The following is a 16,040-nucleotide window of genomic DNA, read 5'->3' as shown; positions in this document are numbered from 1 at the left end:
CCGCGTACTGCAGAAGGTAAAAACTCGGGGGTCCGTGGCGGTACCACACAGGAGCGAACAGAGAGAAACCCCCCACTTACCTGTAAATCATGCCTGGAGAGCCAGTCTGTCGCAGCGAAAGCCTTGCTGGAGAGTCTGTGGTGGATTCCGGATACATGGAGCCAGCGTCGGAGGCTGCGCTCAAAGTACTGGTCACCTTCTAAACGCTGCAACGACAGACAAAAACAAGACATCGTCAAACGCTAAACGGTAACAAGCATCCAATAACAATATAATATTATTGCTCATTAAACATTTTTTGGGACTCTTTTTAGTGCCCGTCTATCAGATTCTAAGTGGAACACCACCTTGATTGCTCTCCCGGTTTTCAGACAGTTTATTTATTGCATGTAAATATATACTTAACATTCTTTTAGTTCTCCTCTGTCTATGTTGTAGGGTATATTCCCCCTGCAGGGGTTTTATAGTATGACACGTATTGAGAACATGTTCAGAGCAAAAACATTACGACATCACATATCTATACCAGGAAGATTTATTCGTCAATCCATATAGAGCAGTGGATTTACCTTTGGCGCTGCCCTAGGACTGACCCAGGCAACAACCCCAGCCACCCCATCCTCACTACAGGGCGCCGGGGTATGACATCATATCCGACGCTCCCCGGTAACAGCGACATCGAGCAGCAGCACACTGGTGGCCTAAGCACTCAAGAGGGGAATCAGCCCCACGGTTTAGCAGCGGAGCCACCCCCTGGACCTACCTCCCTGATTTTACTACTTTACCTGGATTTTAGATGAAGGTAGGTGGGCACTCACTTTTTATTTTTTTTTTACATGAATGTTATGATTTTGCTCTCACCGAGGGTTATGTATAACAAACGGCTTTGAAAGTTTGAAAAGTGGTCTTATCAACACGGCAACTCTTACCATCCATCCCGTCATTTGCCACGCAAACAATTTTTGTTCCATATCACACAAACTTAAGAGTTTGGGGGTCACTCAAATAAAAATTAAAATAACATGAAACGGATCAGAAATCCAGCGCAGATGGAATTATCACTCCCATCACTCCCGTGTTCCAATGGCCTTTTTATGTTATAGCCAATGAAAACAGCTAAGTGACCCCAAACCTTTGAACGGTGCTATCATACACTGGTTTAGCTTGGAGACTCAGGGAGAAGCGCCGCTTCTCTGGGTTGATATCCAAATCCTCTGGGTCGTGGGAGCTGGGTCCTGACACAGCCCACTCCCTGCCCATTTCACCCTTACATGGCGATTCGTCCTACGACATTGGCGGGAGCTCCTAACGACGTCACAGAGACTGCCGACCGACGGCGGTGGTACATCCTGGCCGCATCTCGCGAGGGGGGCTCTGGGTAGCCCAAGTCTAAAAGTCGCTGGGTATGGGTAGTGTATCTACCAACTTCATTGAAAATTCTGTTTCTGAATAACATCAGGGGAAAAACTGATACCTTTCACCTTTTATTGGAAACACACATTTCTAGCCAACTTATCTCACAAAGCAAATCTGTACTTTCTTAGCAAGTCAAACTCAGACGTCCCTCCAAACCATACACGGGGCATCAACGTCCTGATGGGGTTTTAAACTTACGATGTAAGCTTGAATGGTCTTTTTTTTTGTTGCACTTATGCTGAATAGGCAGATTTTCATCCAGTTTCTCTGCGCTCGCTTGCTTTACCCTTTCCTGTGATCTTCTAGAATGCCTGCCCCACCAGTATTTAACCTGCCGCGCCCTTCCGCTCCGCGTGGTCAGTTCCCCACCGCCTGGTACAGGAGCGCGCATGTTTAAAATACCTGATTTCTTCTGCAAAGCATAGACTTTTGTCTTTATAAGAAGTACCAGTTTAGCCACTGGGTGGCGCCAGCGAGTCAGGTGCTGTAAGCATCAGCGGGCTTCAGGTTAGAATTTATTAGCAGCTGTTAAGATACATCTGCCTGCACCAGACGGAGTTAAAAAGGTTGTCTACTGCGCCAAGAAACCCTCCTTCATACGAGATACATAATGTTCTATTAAAGCTTAATGCATTTTAAGGATGTTTAACCCCTTGTATTACAGGACAAGGCTTGAAGTTTCTACATGTATTATGGATACGTGGGGAAACTCGACTTCCACTAAAGTCGAATCATAATCCTGATGGTATTGGGGCAAATTATGCTAAACTAGGTTACAGTTTAACTTCATTAATTCAATCAAGTTTTATGGTTCGCTATCAAACATTTGAAGAACGTTTATATCAGGAAAGTTCTATTTAAGGTTCCAGAGCAACACAACACCACTCATCTTATACTCCAGCTACGACCCGACCGAGAGCTTCATCCACATCTAAAAACTTTCCTTTTAGAAGCTTGCGCGTCTTCTTTTATACTTTGGTATAATATCCTAATTGCCATCCTAAACACAGGACGTAAAAATAGGTTAATCGTTAAGTGTGTCATTTCAGGGCAACACAATGCAAAAGGCTCGACTTGCAAAGATCGACAGAAGGGGTACATAGACTCGGCAACGTTTTTTAAGCTGGGGTCCGGTGCATCTGTCTAAATATCTGCCCTCCCCGGGGTCCGGAGAGTTAAATCTAAAATCAAGGACTGTGCGACACCTTGTGTCATCTTCCATGTCCGGATCCCCGGCTGAAGCTATTGTTTGAGCTGAGATTACAGGGGAAAAAGCAAGACTAATTTAGAACCTGGAGCAGAGTATTCACTAACCTGGGCATTTACAGGAAGGGCAAATAAGTCGACTATAAATGGAGGACCAAGTGCATGAACTTCTCCACCTTGTATTAAGTTAGGAAGGCGAGCGTTATTGATTCCTTTAACAGATTTAACTAGGCATTAGCCTCGGGCAGCTCAGTTTATTTTACACGGCAAAATTGTTCAAATGTTTCCTGGAAGTTCCTGGGTACGTGAATGAATCCCCGGGGAATGCAGTGCTGCCATTCAACATATTCTGAGAAACATTCATATACGTATATGCAATTACGAAGCTTAAGTTTCGCGTCATCATCATTCTCACAGCAGGAACCCCACATAGCGTTACATCTCGCGTTCCCATCCCGTGAGCCCCCAACATCGCACACCTTCAGATATTCCCTCTTACACCGAACGAAGAACCGATTTAACACACAACCCCCGGAGATCTCAAGGGCTCAATAATCCGGAGCTCGACCCCAGACGGTCAAGTGCGAGTAAAAAAAATCAATTACAATAAAAAAATAAGCATTTAACACAGCTACTAAAAATAAATCCTGAAAAAAAATAAGGTTTAAATAGAATATATGTATATCAGTCCTTAACGTATACGCGTGTGTAGAGGTTTAGAATGATCTCTAGGTATCTATCACTTCCTATTCGGCAGAAAGCTGTATTTTTGCTATTAAAAAGCGCCATATGCACTGTTCCTGCTTAGTATCTTTGCAAAGTATTATAGGGACGGGGTGATGTAGGGACACAGATGCAACACGGTTGACTTTTTACCCCTCCATACGTCTGCAGATCAACTGGAATACGCCTGCGTCGCCGGCTGGTTTATTCCGATAATCAGTTTTAGCCGTATGAAGCGGAGAGGCTTATGTTAAATTATGGATCTAAAGGAGGTGGTTATCAAACAACAGATTCCGAGCACTTACCAAAGGAGCGGGATTACTGAAGCCATCGGCGTCCCGCGTTGCGGCAAGTAAAAACGATCCTGGCTATAAAAAAAGGTCCTTGACCAGGAAAAAAAAAAAAACAAAACAGAAAAAGTGTAAATTTCAGCAACTTTCTTCTCGGCCAACGGCTAAAAAGGAAGGTTGTTGAAACGCGGAGGACAATGGATGTTTCCAGTGTTCGATTTCACCCGCTAAGTGTTTTATAATGTAATCTGAACCAGGAATCCTGGCTCGGTGTCGTCTCGGAACAATGCAACAAAAGCTGTTACTAAAAAGGGCTTATATCCGAGTTAATTACAAAGTGTTGATTACCTCTGCTATTGTTCTATCATTTGTTTCACCAGGTTAAACGGAATCTTTAGTCAAAGTTGATGCCTTTTATTGGGGACGACATAGAAAAAAAAGATAACATAGGCTTTCCAAACCTCAGGGGTCTCTTCTTCAGATGCTATCATCAGGTTATATAGATCGCGACCATAAGACTGAAAGAATGTGATACGGGGCAGCAGCCGACAGAACCGAAAAGGACATTTATTGTGTACTAAACACCTTAGTGTCTCTACACACAGACCCGCTAATGTACAGCAAACCAAATCTTTGAAGACCCTTCAAAAACCACACAATAAAAGCATTAAGTAATTTACCGAGATGTACTTAAATGCCAAGCGACCGGATTGTTGGGGTATAACGGTATGGAGCTGGTAGCCAAATCTGCAAACACAGATACAACAGGAGTGCATTGATGAGGATCAGCAGCGGAGGAGAGTAAGAAATGGGCCTTGGCGATGCTGGGGAGAACGAGACGACGACGACAACCCAAACATCCTACTGGTGGAAGTAACGGCTGGTTTGGGGCGGCAGAATAAAGAACGTATTCTTTTGTTTAACCCCTTGGCTGCTAAGCCATTTCACACCCTGGTGCTAAGCTAGTTTTCGGCATTTTGGTGCATCTCACGTTTAAACGTGTTTCAAGTAAATTTCTTGGGAATAAACTATACAAACCATATATTGTTTTTTTCAGCACACCCAGCAGATTCCAAATATACCATTTTTATATGTGTATGTCTCATTAGGTTTGCAAAATACAACCAAAAATGGGGAAAAAGTGTAATTTTTCACTTCCAACTCAATAAAAACTAGTTTGTAATGTTATTTTTCTAAACTCTAATATCAAAACCTGTGTTGCTAAATATTTGTAGTAGGTAACCGGTCTAAAATAAACAGACATTGAGAACAGTAGACTGTGTTTTTCTAATATTTTATTGCTAAAAGTTAAATTTATTAGACTATCACAAAATTCATCTTTAAATTTAATGCATGGCTGCGTCAATTAAACAGCTCTAGCTGTCCGGGATGTTAAAATATGCCAACAAAACTATATATTTTTAGAAACTACACCCCCAGCCGCAGCAAATGAGGTCTTATTTGTATTTGTATCACAAATCTAACGTGCACAACAAATAAGTGAATATCACACAAATAAAAATAAAAAATAAATAAAATTAAAAGCGACAAGTTCATTTATGTCTTCCGCACTCCAGGTTTGTCCTAGAAACACATGCAGCCCCTCATTTGATGCGCCAAGGGGTGTAGTTTCTGAAAATATATACTTTATGTACCATAATTTAACTTCCCAGCTGTCTAGAGCTGTCTAAATGCAGGCATCACCCCTAAATGTTTTAAGACAATTTTTTAACAAGATTCTCCAATCTGCCATATCTGAAGTTAAGGTGGTCTAGACATCTGGGAAGTTAAATTAGGGTACATAAAGTACACATTTCAAGAAACTACACCCCTTGGAGCTTCAAATGAGGGGTTACATGTATTTCTAGGACAAAAGTTAAGTTCACAGATGATGGAATATGTCGCTTTGGCTAGAAAATATGTTTTTTCTAACCATAGCGACATGTTCATTTGTGTCTTGCGCACTCCAGGTTTGTCCTAGAAACACACGCAGCCCCTCATTTGATGCGCCGAGGGGTGTAGTTTTTGAAAATATGTACTTTTTGTGCCATAATTTAACTTCTTACGTGAGCAGTAATGCCACGTCAAGGCTTCAACCCTAATTACTGACCATTCACACGCCTTTCATATCTCCATTCACTAGCAGAAGCACACACCATACTTTCCATACATTCACTCGCAGAAGCACACACCATTCTTTCCCCTTACAATCCCAAAGAGATGATCGTAAAGGGAGAAAAAAATCACTTTTACAGCAAAAATAAGTTTTGCAGTAAAAATGCAAGGGGCTCCAGGGATGACATGGTTAACTTACGTACTACAGGCTATACGGCTGATTTTTGCAGTTCATCTGGATTTCAAAAATTGCCTTCCTCTACCATTGGCTAAATTTAACCCCATGATCAAAGGGATCATGGGGTTAAAATTTAGTATCGCCCATTTTTAAAAAGGGAATGTGACTTTTTATAGCTATATGATCGCTGTGGTAACATTGGCTACCACAGTGATCATTTAGCTAGAATACTTAAACTTTTTTTTTTTTTTTTTAAAGTTAAACCAGTTTATGTTTAGATAATTTTATTTGGGGGTCTCTAGGCAATTTTGATCTTTATTTATCTGCCTTTAGAGACCCCCAAATCATTTTTTTGACTTTTTTTGTACATTTTTATTTTTTTAACATAATATTGTTTATTCTTTTTTTACAAGCATTATACCGTTGGAAAGGTGAGGCGATTACCTTTCCAACGGTATATGTTGGGGGTCTGTAGCTGCTCAGATGCCTGAGATACAGGCATCTAAGCAGCATGCCCCCATACCGTGAAAACTGACAATTGTCAGTTTTCAATAAAGTTGCGCGGTGACGTCATCGCGTCATTACGCGTGACGTCACCGGCCGGATCGGGTGGTCCCAGTGATGCCCTTCAAAATGAGGGGCAGATCGCCGGGGTAGGTGGTGATGGGGGTCCACAGACCCCCATCAAGGTAGGAGAGTGCTAGCGACGGCATGGTGCCGTCATTAGCACCTGACTGGGACTGCTAGCGACGGCACCATGCCGTCGTTAGCAGTCAAGGGGTTAATGCCCTAAACACACAAGCACAAGCCTGTTTCTCACCACAATTATTATTACCAGAGACGTAACAATGCTGGCTACAGACTGAAACCGCATTCAAAGAGGAAAACAACTCAGCCAATTTCCAACAATTGGTCGTCTGGCTTTTAGCTCACTTGTGCCATTACAGAAGATGAACCTCCATGAGAAGGATCAGTCTGATCTCGTCCACTCGGGCGGTCCAGAACTCATACTGAAAGGCAAATTTCACCCTTCAAACATACATTCTTAGCCTTCAAGAACCTCATCAACAGTGGTTGGTATCCCTCTTGGCAGGGAGGTCCACATCTGGACACAACGCTAGGTCCAGGAGCCTCTGATAAGCTTAACACATTAAAATCTGCCAAAAATATAACTTGAATTGTAGTTATATGTATATACATTTGAGTACTTTGGCATCGTGTTTACTTCAGACCATTTTGCCATTTCTTGTACCCCAAAAACAGTTCCGCTGGTGGTACAGAAAAAATCTTTACAGTTTCCAATAATTTTGAACGTCGTTTCACCGGAGCAGAACTGATTGACGAATGATCTTTCGTGACTTGCTTTTTAGCTTCAGCACCAATAAACTTCTCCCCAAGGGAACAAGACCACTTCCACCAAGGACATAATGGCCGACAAAACAGCATTAAAAAAAATAAAAAAAACCCCAAGAACAATACCAGGCTGCTCATTCCCAATAGAGGGGACTGTAACCTCATCAATAATAAATGAAGTGTTTAAATAAATAACGAACCGTCTTATCCCTCATCTTTGTAGGACATCCACTGATTCAGGAGCAGAAAATAGCTCAAGAAAAAAGAAGTTCAGGAGGAGAGGTAAAAGAGAAAAATCTTAAATACATATAGTGTGTGTATGATATATATATATATATATATATATATATATATATATATATATATATATATATATATATATATATATATATATATATATATATATATTACACACATACACACATATACACACACACTACCGTTAAGGACCAAGTTGTTTTCATGGAAAATAACGAAATTTAGGAACTTTCTAGCTGTAATATAATTGCAAGAGAGTGATCGGAGTGATAAAGGGCCATTGCAACACAGGAGTGATGGGAGTGATAAAGGGCCATTGCAACACAGGAGTGATGGGAGTGATAAAGGGCCTCAGCTGCTACCAGCTGCAATAGTCATTCGTATTACTTTAATGGCCGAAAATGTGCTTTTCTTTAAAAAACAAGGACATTTCTAAGTGACCTCAAACAGTAGTGTGTGTGTGTGTGTGTACACATATACAAACACACAGTATTATCATTATTATACTTTATTTATAAAGCGCCGACAGATCCGGCAGCGCTGAATAAATATATTCAGTATAAAATATAATCATGTAAACGAAGTACGAAAAAGGTATTTCTTCCTAAAGTCGTATAAAACTCTCCATCAAATCATTTATGACAGCTTCGGTTAATTCGGATACATCCTAAGGAGGAATATAAGTTATTCACAGAAGCACGAGCCAACTGCAGTCATTTCATTCCAGCTGTCATGAATGTTCTTGATAGAACCATCTTCCCTTCACATTACGAAGTCGTTACTTTATCTTACATCTTGGGCTACCCCCTTCAGATCTCTAAACCCCATCTTAACAATGCAAATCACGGTAGCTGCCATGTCTGACGGGACGTGACCAGAGTTAATCCAACACAACAACAAGAGGTCTTATGAAAATCCCATCACATTTACTTGAGATCTATTTAAACCAGGTTATGAATGCAATATTTGCCCAAGGTCAATCAGCGCTTAAGCGGGGAATTAAATCTAGAATAAATAGTGCTAAATGCTTACTTGTAAGGATCACCCTTTCGGAAGCACGTTAATTATCTTCTTCAAGAAAACATTTACAGCCACCATACCGAGCATTTAAATACCGTTACATGTGTATATAAAACAATTCCAGAATCGGAATACAAACACTGTATATGTAACCCTCTAGCTTCCAATAAAAAAAAAAAAAAAAAAAAAAAAAAATTAAAAAGGAAAAATAACGTAAAAATGATAATTATTAAAAAAAAATTGCTAAAATAGTTATAAAAAATACAATTATTTTAAAAGTTAAAATAAGCAAGTCAATGCAGATATACCAATGTATCTTCTACATTATAATAAATATTAAAATGATTTATTATATCACAGGGATATTTGCCAACATTAATAATACTAATAATAAAATAAATTACCTTGTTTCTTGAATATGGAGCGAGGCGGACTTGGCGTTTGGACGCAGCCCGGAACGAAGACTTACTGAAGGGTAGAGATATGCAGATTGTGCAAAATTTGCAGCGGAAACACTGAGGAATGCATTTTAAACAAATCCCTCCCAAGTCAGATTCAGGACGGGTAAAAGCCTGTATATTTCGCTTTCACCGCTCAGCTAAAATCCATTTAATGCAATGTGGGGGGGGGGTTTAAAAAATAACTCCCTACTATCGCAGGAGCGGTGCCTAATGTTGGCTGAAGATCCTGACTCTGCAAGTTTGCGTCAATATGATGGAGAGAAGTACTTCAACGTATAAGTAATGTATAGTGACAGTCCTGACAGATACGAGAGCCAGAAAGAGACCGTCAATCAGATTCCTCCGCTTCTAAATTGACGATATGTTAAATCAAATCAACTGTTTATTAAGGAGCGAACCAGAACTGGGACGTGGTTTGTGGTCATTTAAATAGCAGAATTATGATTAAAAGGGACAGTAAAAGCTTCATAACAAGCGTATTAATAAGCAAGGCATATATTTGCATATCATTTATGGTTTTATATAGCAGCATCACCTTCTGCAGCGTTGTACGATGAATATATCTCATATTTACCATTAAGGACAGAATAAAAGTGGACTTTTTTTTTTTTTTTTTTAATACAAAGTAAAAGTACACATTGTGAATACAGATGGATTCCGCTAGTATAAGGTACAGGAAAAATGGGATGTAAAAAAAAATGTATCGTTTAAAATAAGCTCTTTTTCTGTCCCACTTAGACAAGACACTATCCTCCAGCTTGTTAAACATTAAAAGGTCTGTCGTTTTATTCTTTCCTCTGAAGGGTTAATCACTTAAAAGCACTATAGAAACTACTTCCGTTCCTACGGCAATAACCTATCATCGCTTGCTTATGCGTCACCTGGCAATCAAGTGTTCCTGGCAAGAAAATCCACACGAAGCTAAATTTGGTATGATCCATCAAAGCTAAATTTGGTATGACCCATCGAATGCTTATGGAACACTTACAAACTTGGGGAACACCAGCTGGAGGCTACACCTAGTTCTAGTTAGTTAATGAAGAAGTATTCGGAATAATAAGTAACATAAACAAAGAAGTGATTCAACCATAAAGTTGAAGACCAAACAGATTGCACGTATAATTTAAACAAACTTGGGAGCTGTCTTGACTTTGTACCAGGCATCGACACATCGATAAAGCTCAATAAGTTGTCTTAAGGAGAATCAGGTTTTTCAAAGTAAAAATGATTTTCATGACTGTCCACACAGCATCCGAAAGGACTGCGTCAGGATATTATTATTATTATTTAGGGCTGCAACTAACGATTATTTTAATAATCGATTAAAAAAAACAATATGCAAATTTTTCGTTTATTTAAAATAATTTTTTATAAGTCTCGCACATAAACATTCGCACAGACAATAGACATAAAGAGTACTTACCTCCGCTACGAACTTGTTCCACTTCAAACTTGATAGTAGACGCGCGTCACCTCCGTCGTCACGTAGCATGAAGAAGGCGGAGACTGCAGAGCGTGGAGCAGAACCGGGGAACGCAGGCGGAGGTAAGTAAAAGGAGCCTAGTGCTCCAACGACGAATCGATCACTCGATTAATCGATAACGGAAATCGTCGACAACGATTTCCGTTATCGATTATTATCGATTTTATCGATTCGTTGTTTCAGCTCTATTATTATTGAAACAATTCCAAATGCCTGGTCCTGATTAACCAATCTTGCTATGAATCAGGACAACGTTATGCTATGGGACAGACGTATGGCTCCTGAATGTAAGACGAGACCGAGGACTAATTAAGGTCCGAGTCTTTACAGCAGAAAAAGATAGGCAGACAAGATGGGGCCGAATGGGGCCAGTCTGCCATCACAGTATATGTTTCTAAACGCAGTATGTGTTTCTAATGTCAGGCTGCCTCCTGGGTCAGGGAGAGAAGTGGTTAATCTACGAGCTCCGAACACATTCCCCTCTTGCAGCTCGTTTTCCGCAAAGTCCCTGGTGGTCTCCCGTCCGCGCCACTAGCCGGCCTGGAAAGTGGAACGACCCAGACACTAATGAAATTATTTCTCATAGAAGTTCTGTGCTTGGTAAACGATTTAAAAGATGCACGAAATTGTTTTAGGAGGCTATGACTTCTTCTAAGTGCCATTTATTTGTTTTGCACAGTTTTCTGCGCGCCGGGGTGCAATCACCAGTCAATGCGACTGAGCTACCGTCTTTAGCGTTTATCGGCAGGGACGAGCTTTGATCTTCTGCAATAACCAGATTATACCGCTAAGTCAGAGCTGAGAAAGAATCATACCAAATAAATCTGCAAAAATAAATAAATAATAAAAAAGATGAAGCAGATGCCTCGGAGTTGGTTCTCGGATTATATCATGTTTTCATAGATTTTCCAGTGTTATATATAAAAATAAAATACATAAATAACAGATGCATACACTCGGGAGCAAAGGAAGATTAAATTGCTCATATTTTGCTTTTTTGTACTGTGAAATTATCCAGGAATATATGTGGCATATATAAACGGTCATTTCAAAGAATAAAAAAAAAATCATACCATTTCACACCAAATATAAGACCGTAAAAGAGAAAAATAGCATCCACAAATATTACAGAAATAAATTAAATAGACCTATACATTGTGTCCCCCGGTCTGTACAGTCCAGAGATATATATCTGAGTCTTACCGATACACACCGGATCCCACAACGCACAACACCATTCACAGGCGCAGAGCTTGGGTTTTTAGATATACGTTTGATAGAAAATACGCAGACCGGTTATTTTTATGTTGGGAAAATATTAGTAACAGTAAAGCAAAAACAAACGGTACTTGATGGAAACATTTGATGACTCCAGAATGTAACAAAAACCCCGAAGGCGAAGGTCGGATTCCCCCTCCAGGTACTGGCGTCTCTTGAAACATATGTTTATAGTATCGTCGCTTCCTTTGGCTGTTTTAGAGATGACATGCAGATTTGTAACACAAATTTACCACCGACAAGGGAACTGTCACAGCTTTTACCATAAGAAAAGCTTCCGTCATGAAAATGTAGCTGGTTATTTTTATTTGTCAATCAGTGTCACTGCTTTGGGGATACGTCAAAATGAATCCTATGGAAGCTGAGACTGATGGCAGACTGTGGCAGTGCCAGCATTATCATATAAATCCTCGGCCCTGTACATATCTGCCGGGTCCTAACTGAAGCCTTACAAAGACTGCTGAACAAGACCATTCAGCGACAGGAGACAAAGAAGTTAATGAGGAAATAGAATTATGCAGACTTGGAAGTTACAGGTGGAGTCCTGCAAACATGAACTTGCATGTCTTCGCCTTTAACTTGTAAAATTACCCACCACATATAAAAAGCAAAGAGGGGATCCCAATAACCCCTCCTTTCACCAAAAGAATTGGTAGACAATTGCCCTCCCTGCTTTCCCAACCCCACACAAGGTAGAGAGAAGGGGTAATTTAATTTTTTTGGAGGGCCATATGCCTGTTTATACTTGCTGAAGTTGCATCTCACTCGCATCTTCTGCATGCAATGTTTTTTTCATTATTGGGTGCGAGTTGGCTTTAGTGAATAAGGCTCACAAGGTGAACTAGTCTGTATGTATATAGGACACTAATTGCATCCCATTTGTACGACCCAATCTCGCCTATCCTCCAAAGCATTGGAGACATTCCACAAGTAAGACATTTACGTTGTAATACGTATACTTTATTGGCAATTTATTTCCATGGAAACAATTTTCCAATTTGCTGCAAAATATTTTGGGTTTAAACCAACTCTAAATCCTCTTGATCAGTGTTAGCAGATGGTCTTTCAAAAGGGAAAAACAAATGTGTGCTATTCCTATTGTACTAATCCTCTTTCTAGAGCAGGGAATCGTCCATTTCAATTCAAATAGCCCATAATCTATTGGTGCCTGGAATAAAAATAATCCATGTGAGTTGCCTTGCTGTTATTCTCCAGGTGTATTTATGAAATTATCAAATTACAGAATTGTCCTGACCATAGACCACACTTCCCCCCTAATTTAAATCTTTAAATTAGGGATGCGGCCAATAATCTATATATATATATATATATATATAGACGACTTGTTAAGATGCTGTTCTATAAACATTGGACTCTACCGCTTATTAAGCAAATAAACTGCACCTGATCTATCATTTTATTTCTCATTTTAAAGTTTAATCTCAAAAATCGAGAATTTTTTTTGAAGCTTTTTAGTTTCTATAGCAATAACCTATGTGACAGTTGAATGCTCCTAGCAAAAAAAAAAAAAAATAATAAATGAGCCAAAATTATACTAGATTAGATAATTTTGCAAAGGAAGGGTTTGGGAAATCAGTAGTACTTGGAATGATATACCCAATAATGTATTCAATTCTAAAAGTGTTAAATTGGGATCTAAAAAAAGACAACAAAACTAAGTAATTTTCTTTATAAAATCAAAAAATTGGAAGACATCGTAGCATGTTTCTCAAAAAAAAAAAAAAAAAAAATGTATACCAAAACATTATTAAAAAAATAACGAGTGGAAATGAATCATAAACAGTTTAATGAGAATCATTAGCATGATAAATTAAAAATGTCCTCCTGGCAAGGTCGTGTCGAGCATGTTGCATTTTGTACACCAATGGTAGGTTGAAGGCCTCCCCTGAGGCTCCGTCTCCTGCTTCGTAGCCACATTGAGGCATGAAGGAGGGCGGCCGTCAACATTGGGTTCCAATTATCTGTTTGTTTTGTTATTGCTTGTATTCCATTAAATTATAATGCTGCTGAATATTTTTACTGTAAATACTTTATTTACGGCAAAGTCCTTACTAACACAGGTGCAACAGAGATACGCAGGCAGGTGTACGGAGCTCTGCTGAGCAGGTCAGAGGACCTTCCAGCTATATTGGACCAATTTGGCACAATGGTACAAAGGTAATTGGTCCCAGGGACCCTACAAGTGAATACACATTGTCTTGATTTTCAGTTCGATAATGAAAAGACAATTTCCTTCTCAATGGCACAAGGTGGTTAGAGAGGGTTCCGCTTAAGTATCTGCCAAGTTCTTTGCAGGACTGACTTAGGGACGAAACACAACGGAGTATCTTAAATACATGGACCAAGTTGCATAACGTTGAGAGAAATTCTCTGGCAAACTTGGAGTTCCATCGACAGATTTCAACAGAACCAAAATGTGAGCTTAGAAACTCTCCCTGAACAGAAGAATAGATGTGCCTCCTATCTCATGGAGATGACTGAAGATCTTGGACTTCAGCAAGACTTGTGGATTGTATGGATTACACTCAAGGGGGGGGGGTTTATAGTTAAAATGCTATAACTACAAGTATATAGGGAATTGGATGCAATAAAGTTAAAGGTTTAATACATTGATAACCAAATCTGGCCCACCCAGTCAGACGGCGTGAATGTATGGACACCAACCACCCCTTGCCGTTGCAGATACAAGCTTTGCAAGGAACGTACTGCTCCTATATGTGAAAAACCTTTAAAAAGGGAAAGATAGGTTTTACTCCAATACAAGAAAATTCTATTTCACGCGGTTACAAGAACTTGTGTCACCAAGCACTGTGACAATTCAAGGTAAAGCATCAAGAAGTTGGCCTGCTAAGCTCATAAAACCTAGAGCCCTAAACCACAAACAAATAAAGGGATATAAAAGAGAAATGCAGCGCAGACAGCGGGAACATTCCCCTCGCTGCTCCGCAGAAATAGGGCCGTTAAACTTCCAGTACGGGGTCCCGGGAGGCTGGCGAAAGCGATCAGCCCACGGCGGATATAAACGTGGATGTTCAAAGACCTTTCCGCTCTCCAACGTGTTTTAACGCATAATAAATGGTATAGAAACAAAAATGTATATATTTACTTTGTTTACATTATATTTGATACAGAAAGGCGATGTTTTACGTACACACTTAACTGGGTAAACTTGACCTAGATAAAGCTCTTATCCGATGTACGAAGAGATCTAGACAAGTTTGAGCCTCACAGGCGTACTCATTTGTTAGTAACACTCGATGCTTTGAGTCTTCCTTGTAATTAGCGTTTGGGTGAAGCATTTAGAGCACATTTCTGCAGCGTTGTGTATAAGGGAATAAATCAGGCTATGCCTGCGAGATGTTGCTGTACTCCGGAAGTTAACCTTGTGTTTGTTCAGCAGAGGGGAAAAGGAATCACAAATTTAGAAAAGTTTTGGTCCATAAATGTATAAAAAAAACCCATAGAATACCCTTGGTCCTTAAAGAAACCATTTGGCCAACTGGGTTGTTGAAATAAGCCAATGCACTACTGCTCTGGAACTCAAATAGTTAAAGATAATATAGTTCCCCTATTCTTAAACTTATTTTAAATGTCACACACATGATGTCACACACATGATGTCACACACATGATGTCACACACACTTCGGCTAAGACAAAAATTAAACATCTGAAGGATGCTTGTGGCTCAGAGGCCTCTTCGGATGAAGACTATATATAAAATAAAGTTATTAGCCTGCTGATTTTAGTCAGGACCAGTAGTGATGAAGCCCGACCGATTCGGTGACCGTGTGACAGCGCGGTGTTCTCTAAAGTACAGGAGCAGAACGGGGAAATTCAGAAAGAAGTTTTAAGAAATCCCCTTTCACTCCATCACTCATTATCCGTACACTTATGAAACTGCAAAGCGTACTTTCGGCGACGGAGCCGAGAACGGTTACAGAACAGGAAGTATGACGACATTTTCCTTTCGACGGCTTTCAAAGAATCAAAGAGAAAAAAACCCCAAAACTTCAGAAAATGGCACGCACACCTTTAACACAGTAAAAACTAGGAATCCCTTCCGTTTTGCTGCGGACCCAACTACAAGACGCACAGAGTAACTTTCAAAAGATTTCGGTCACTCAGCTGTTTTCATGGAAATCAAGGAAATTTCTGGCTGTAACAATCACAAAAGGGTTTTCTAACCATCAATTTGCCTTTTAAACTTAAACTTGGATCAGCGAACACAACGTGCCA

At 39.9% G+C, this 16,040-nt stretch overlaps 1 protein-coding gene across 4 annotated transcripts in view; it reads right to left on the bottom strand.

Annotated features, from left to right (window-relative positions):
- Window positions 1–16,040, bottom strand: part of KCNAB2 (potassium voltage-gated channel subfamily A regulatory beta subunit 2) — a 56,111-nt gene that overhangs the window by 38,162 nt on the left and 1,909 nt on the right. For all 4 annotated transcript variants that reach the window (XM_053452496.1, XM_053452498.1, XM_053452497.1 and 1 more), the window contains exon 2: window positions 81–206. In XM_053452496.1, coding sequence (XP_053308471.1) covers window positions 81–157 — 77 coding nt within the window. In that variant the 5' untranslated portion in view covers window positions 158–206. The remainder of the gene's footprint in view (window positions 1–80; window positions 207–16,040) is intronic.

The sequence above is a fragment of the Spea bombifrons genome, chromosome 12 (assembly GCF_027358695.1).
Source record: "Spea bombifrons isolate aSpeBom1 chromosome 12, aSpeBom1.2.pri, whole genome shotgun sequence".
In the NCBI taxonomy this organism is placed as follows: domain Eukaryota; kingdom Metazoa; phylum Chordata; class Amphibia; order Anura; family Pelobatidae; genus Spea; species Spea bombifrons.
Note: the sequence above shows the minus strand (reverse complement) of the source record. Positions and strands in the feature narration are given on the sequence as shown.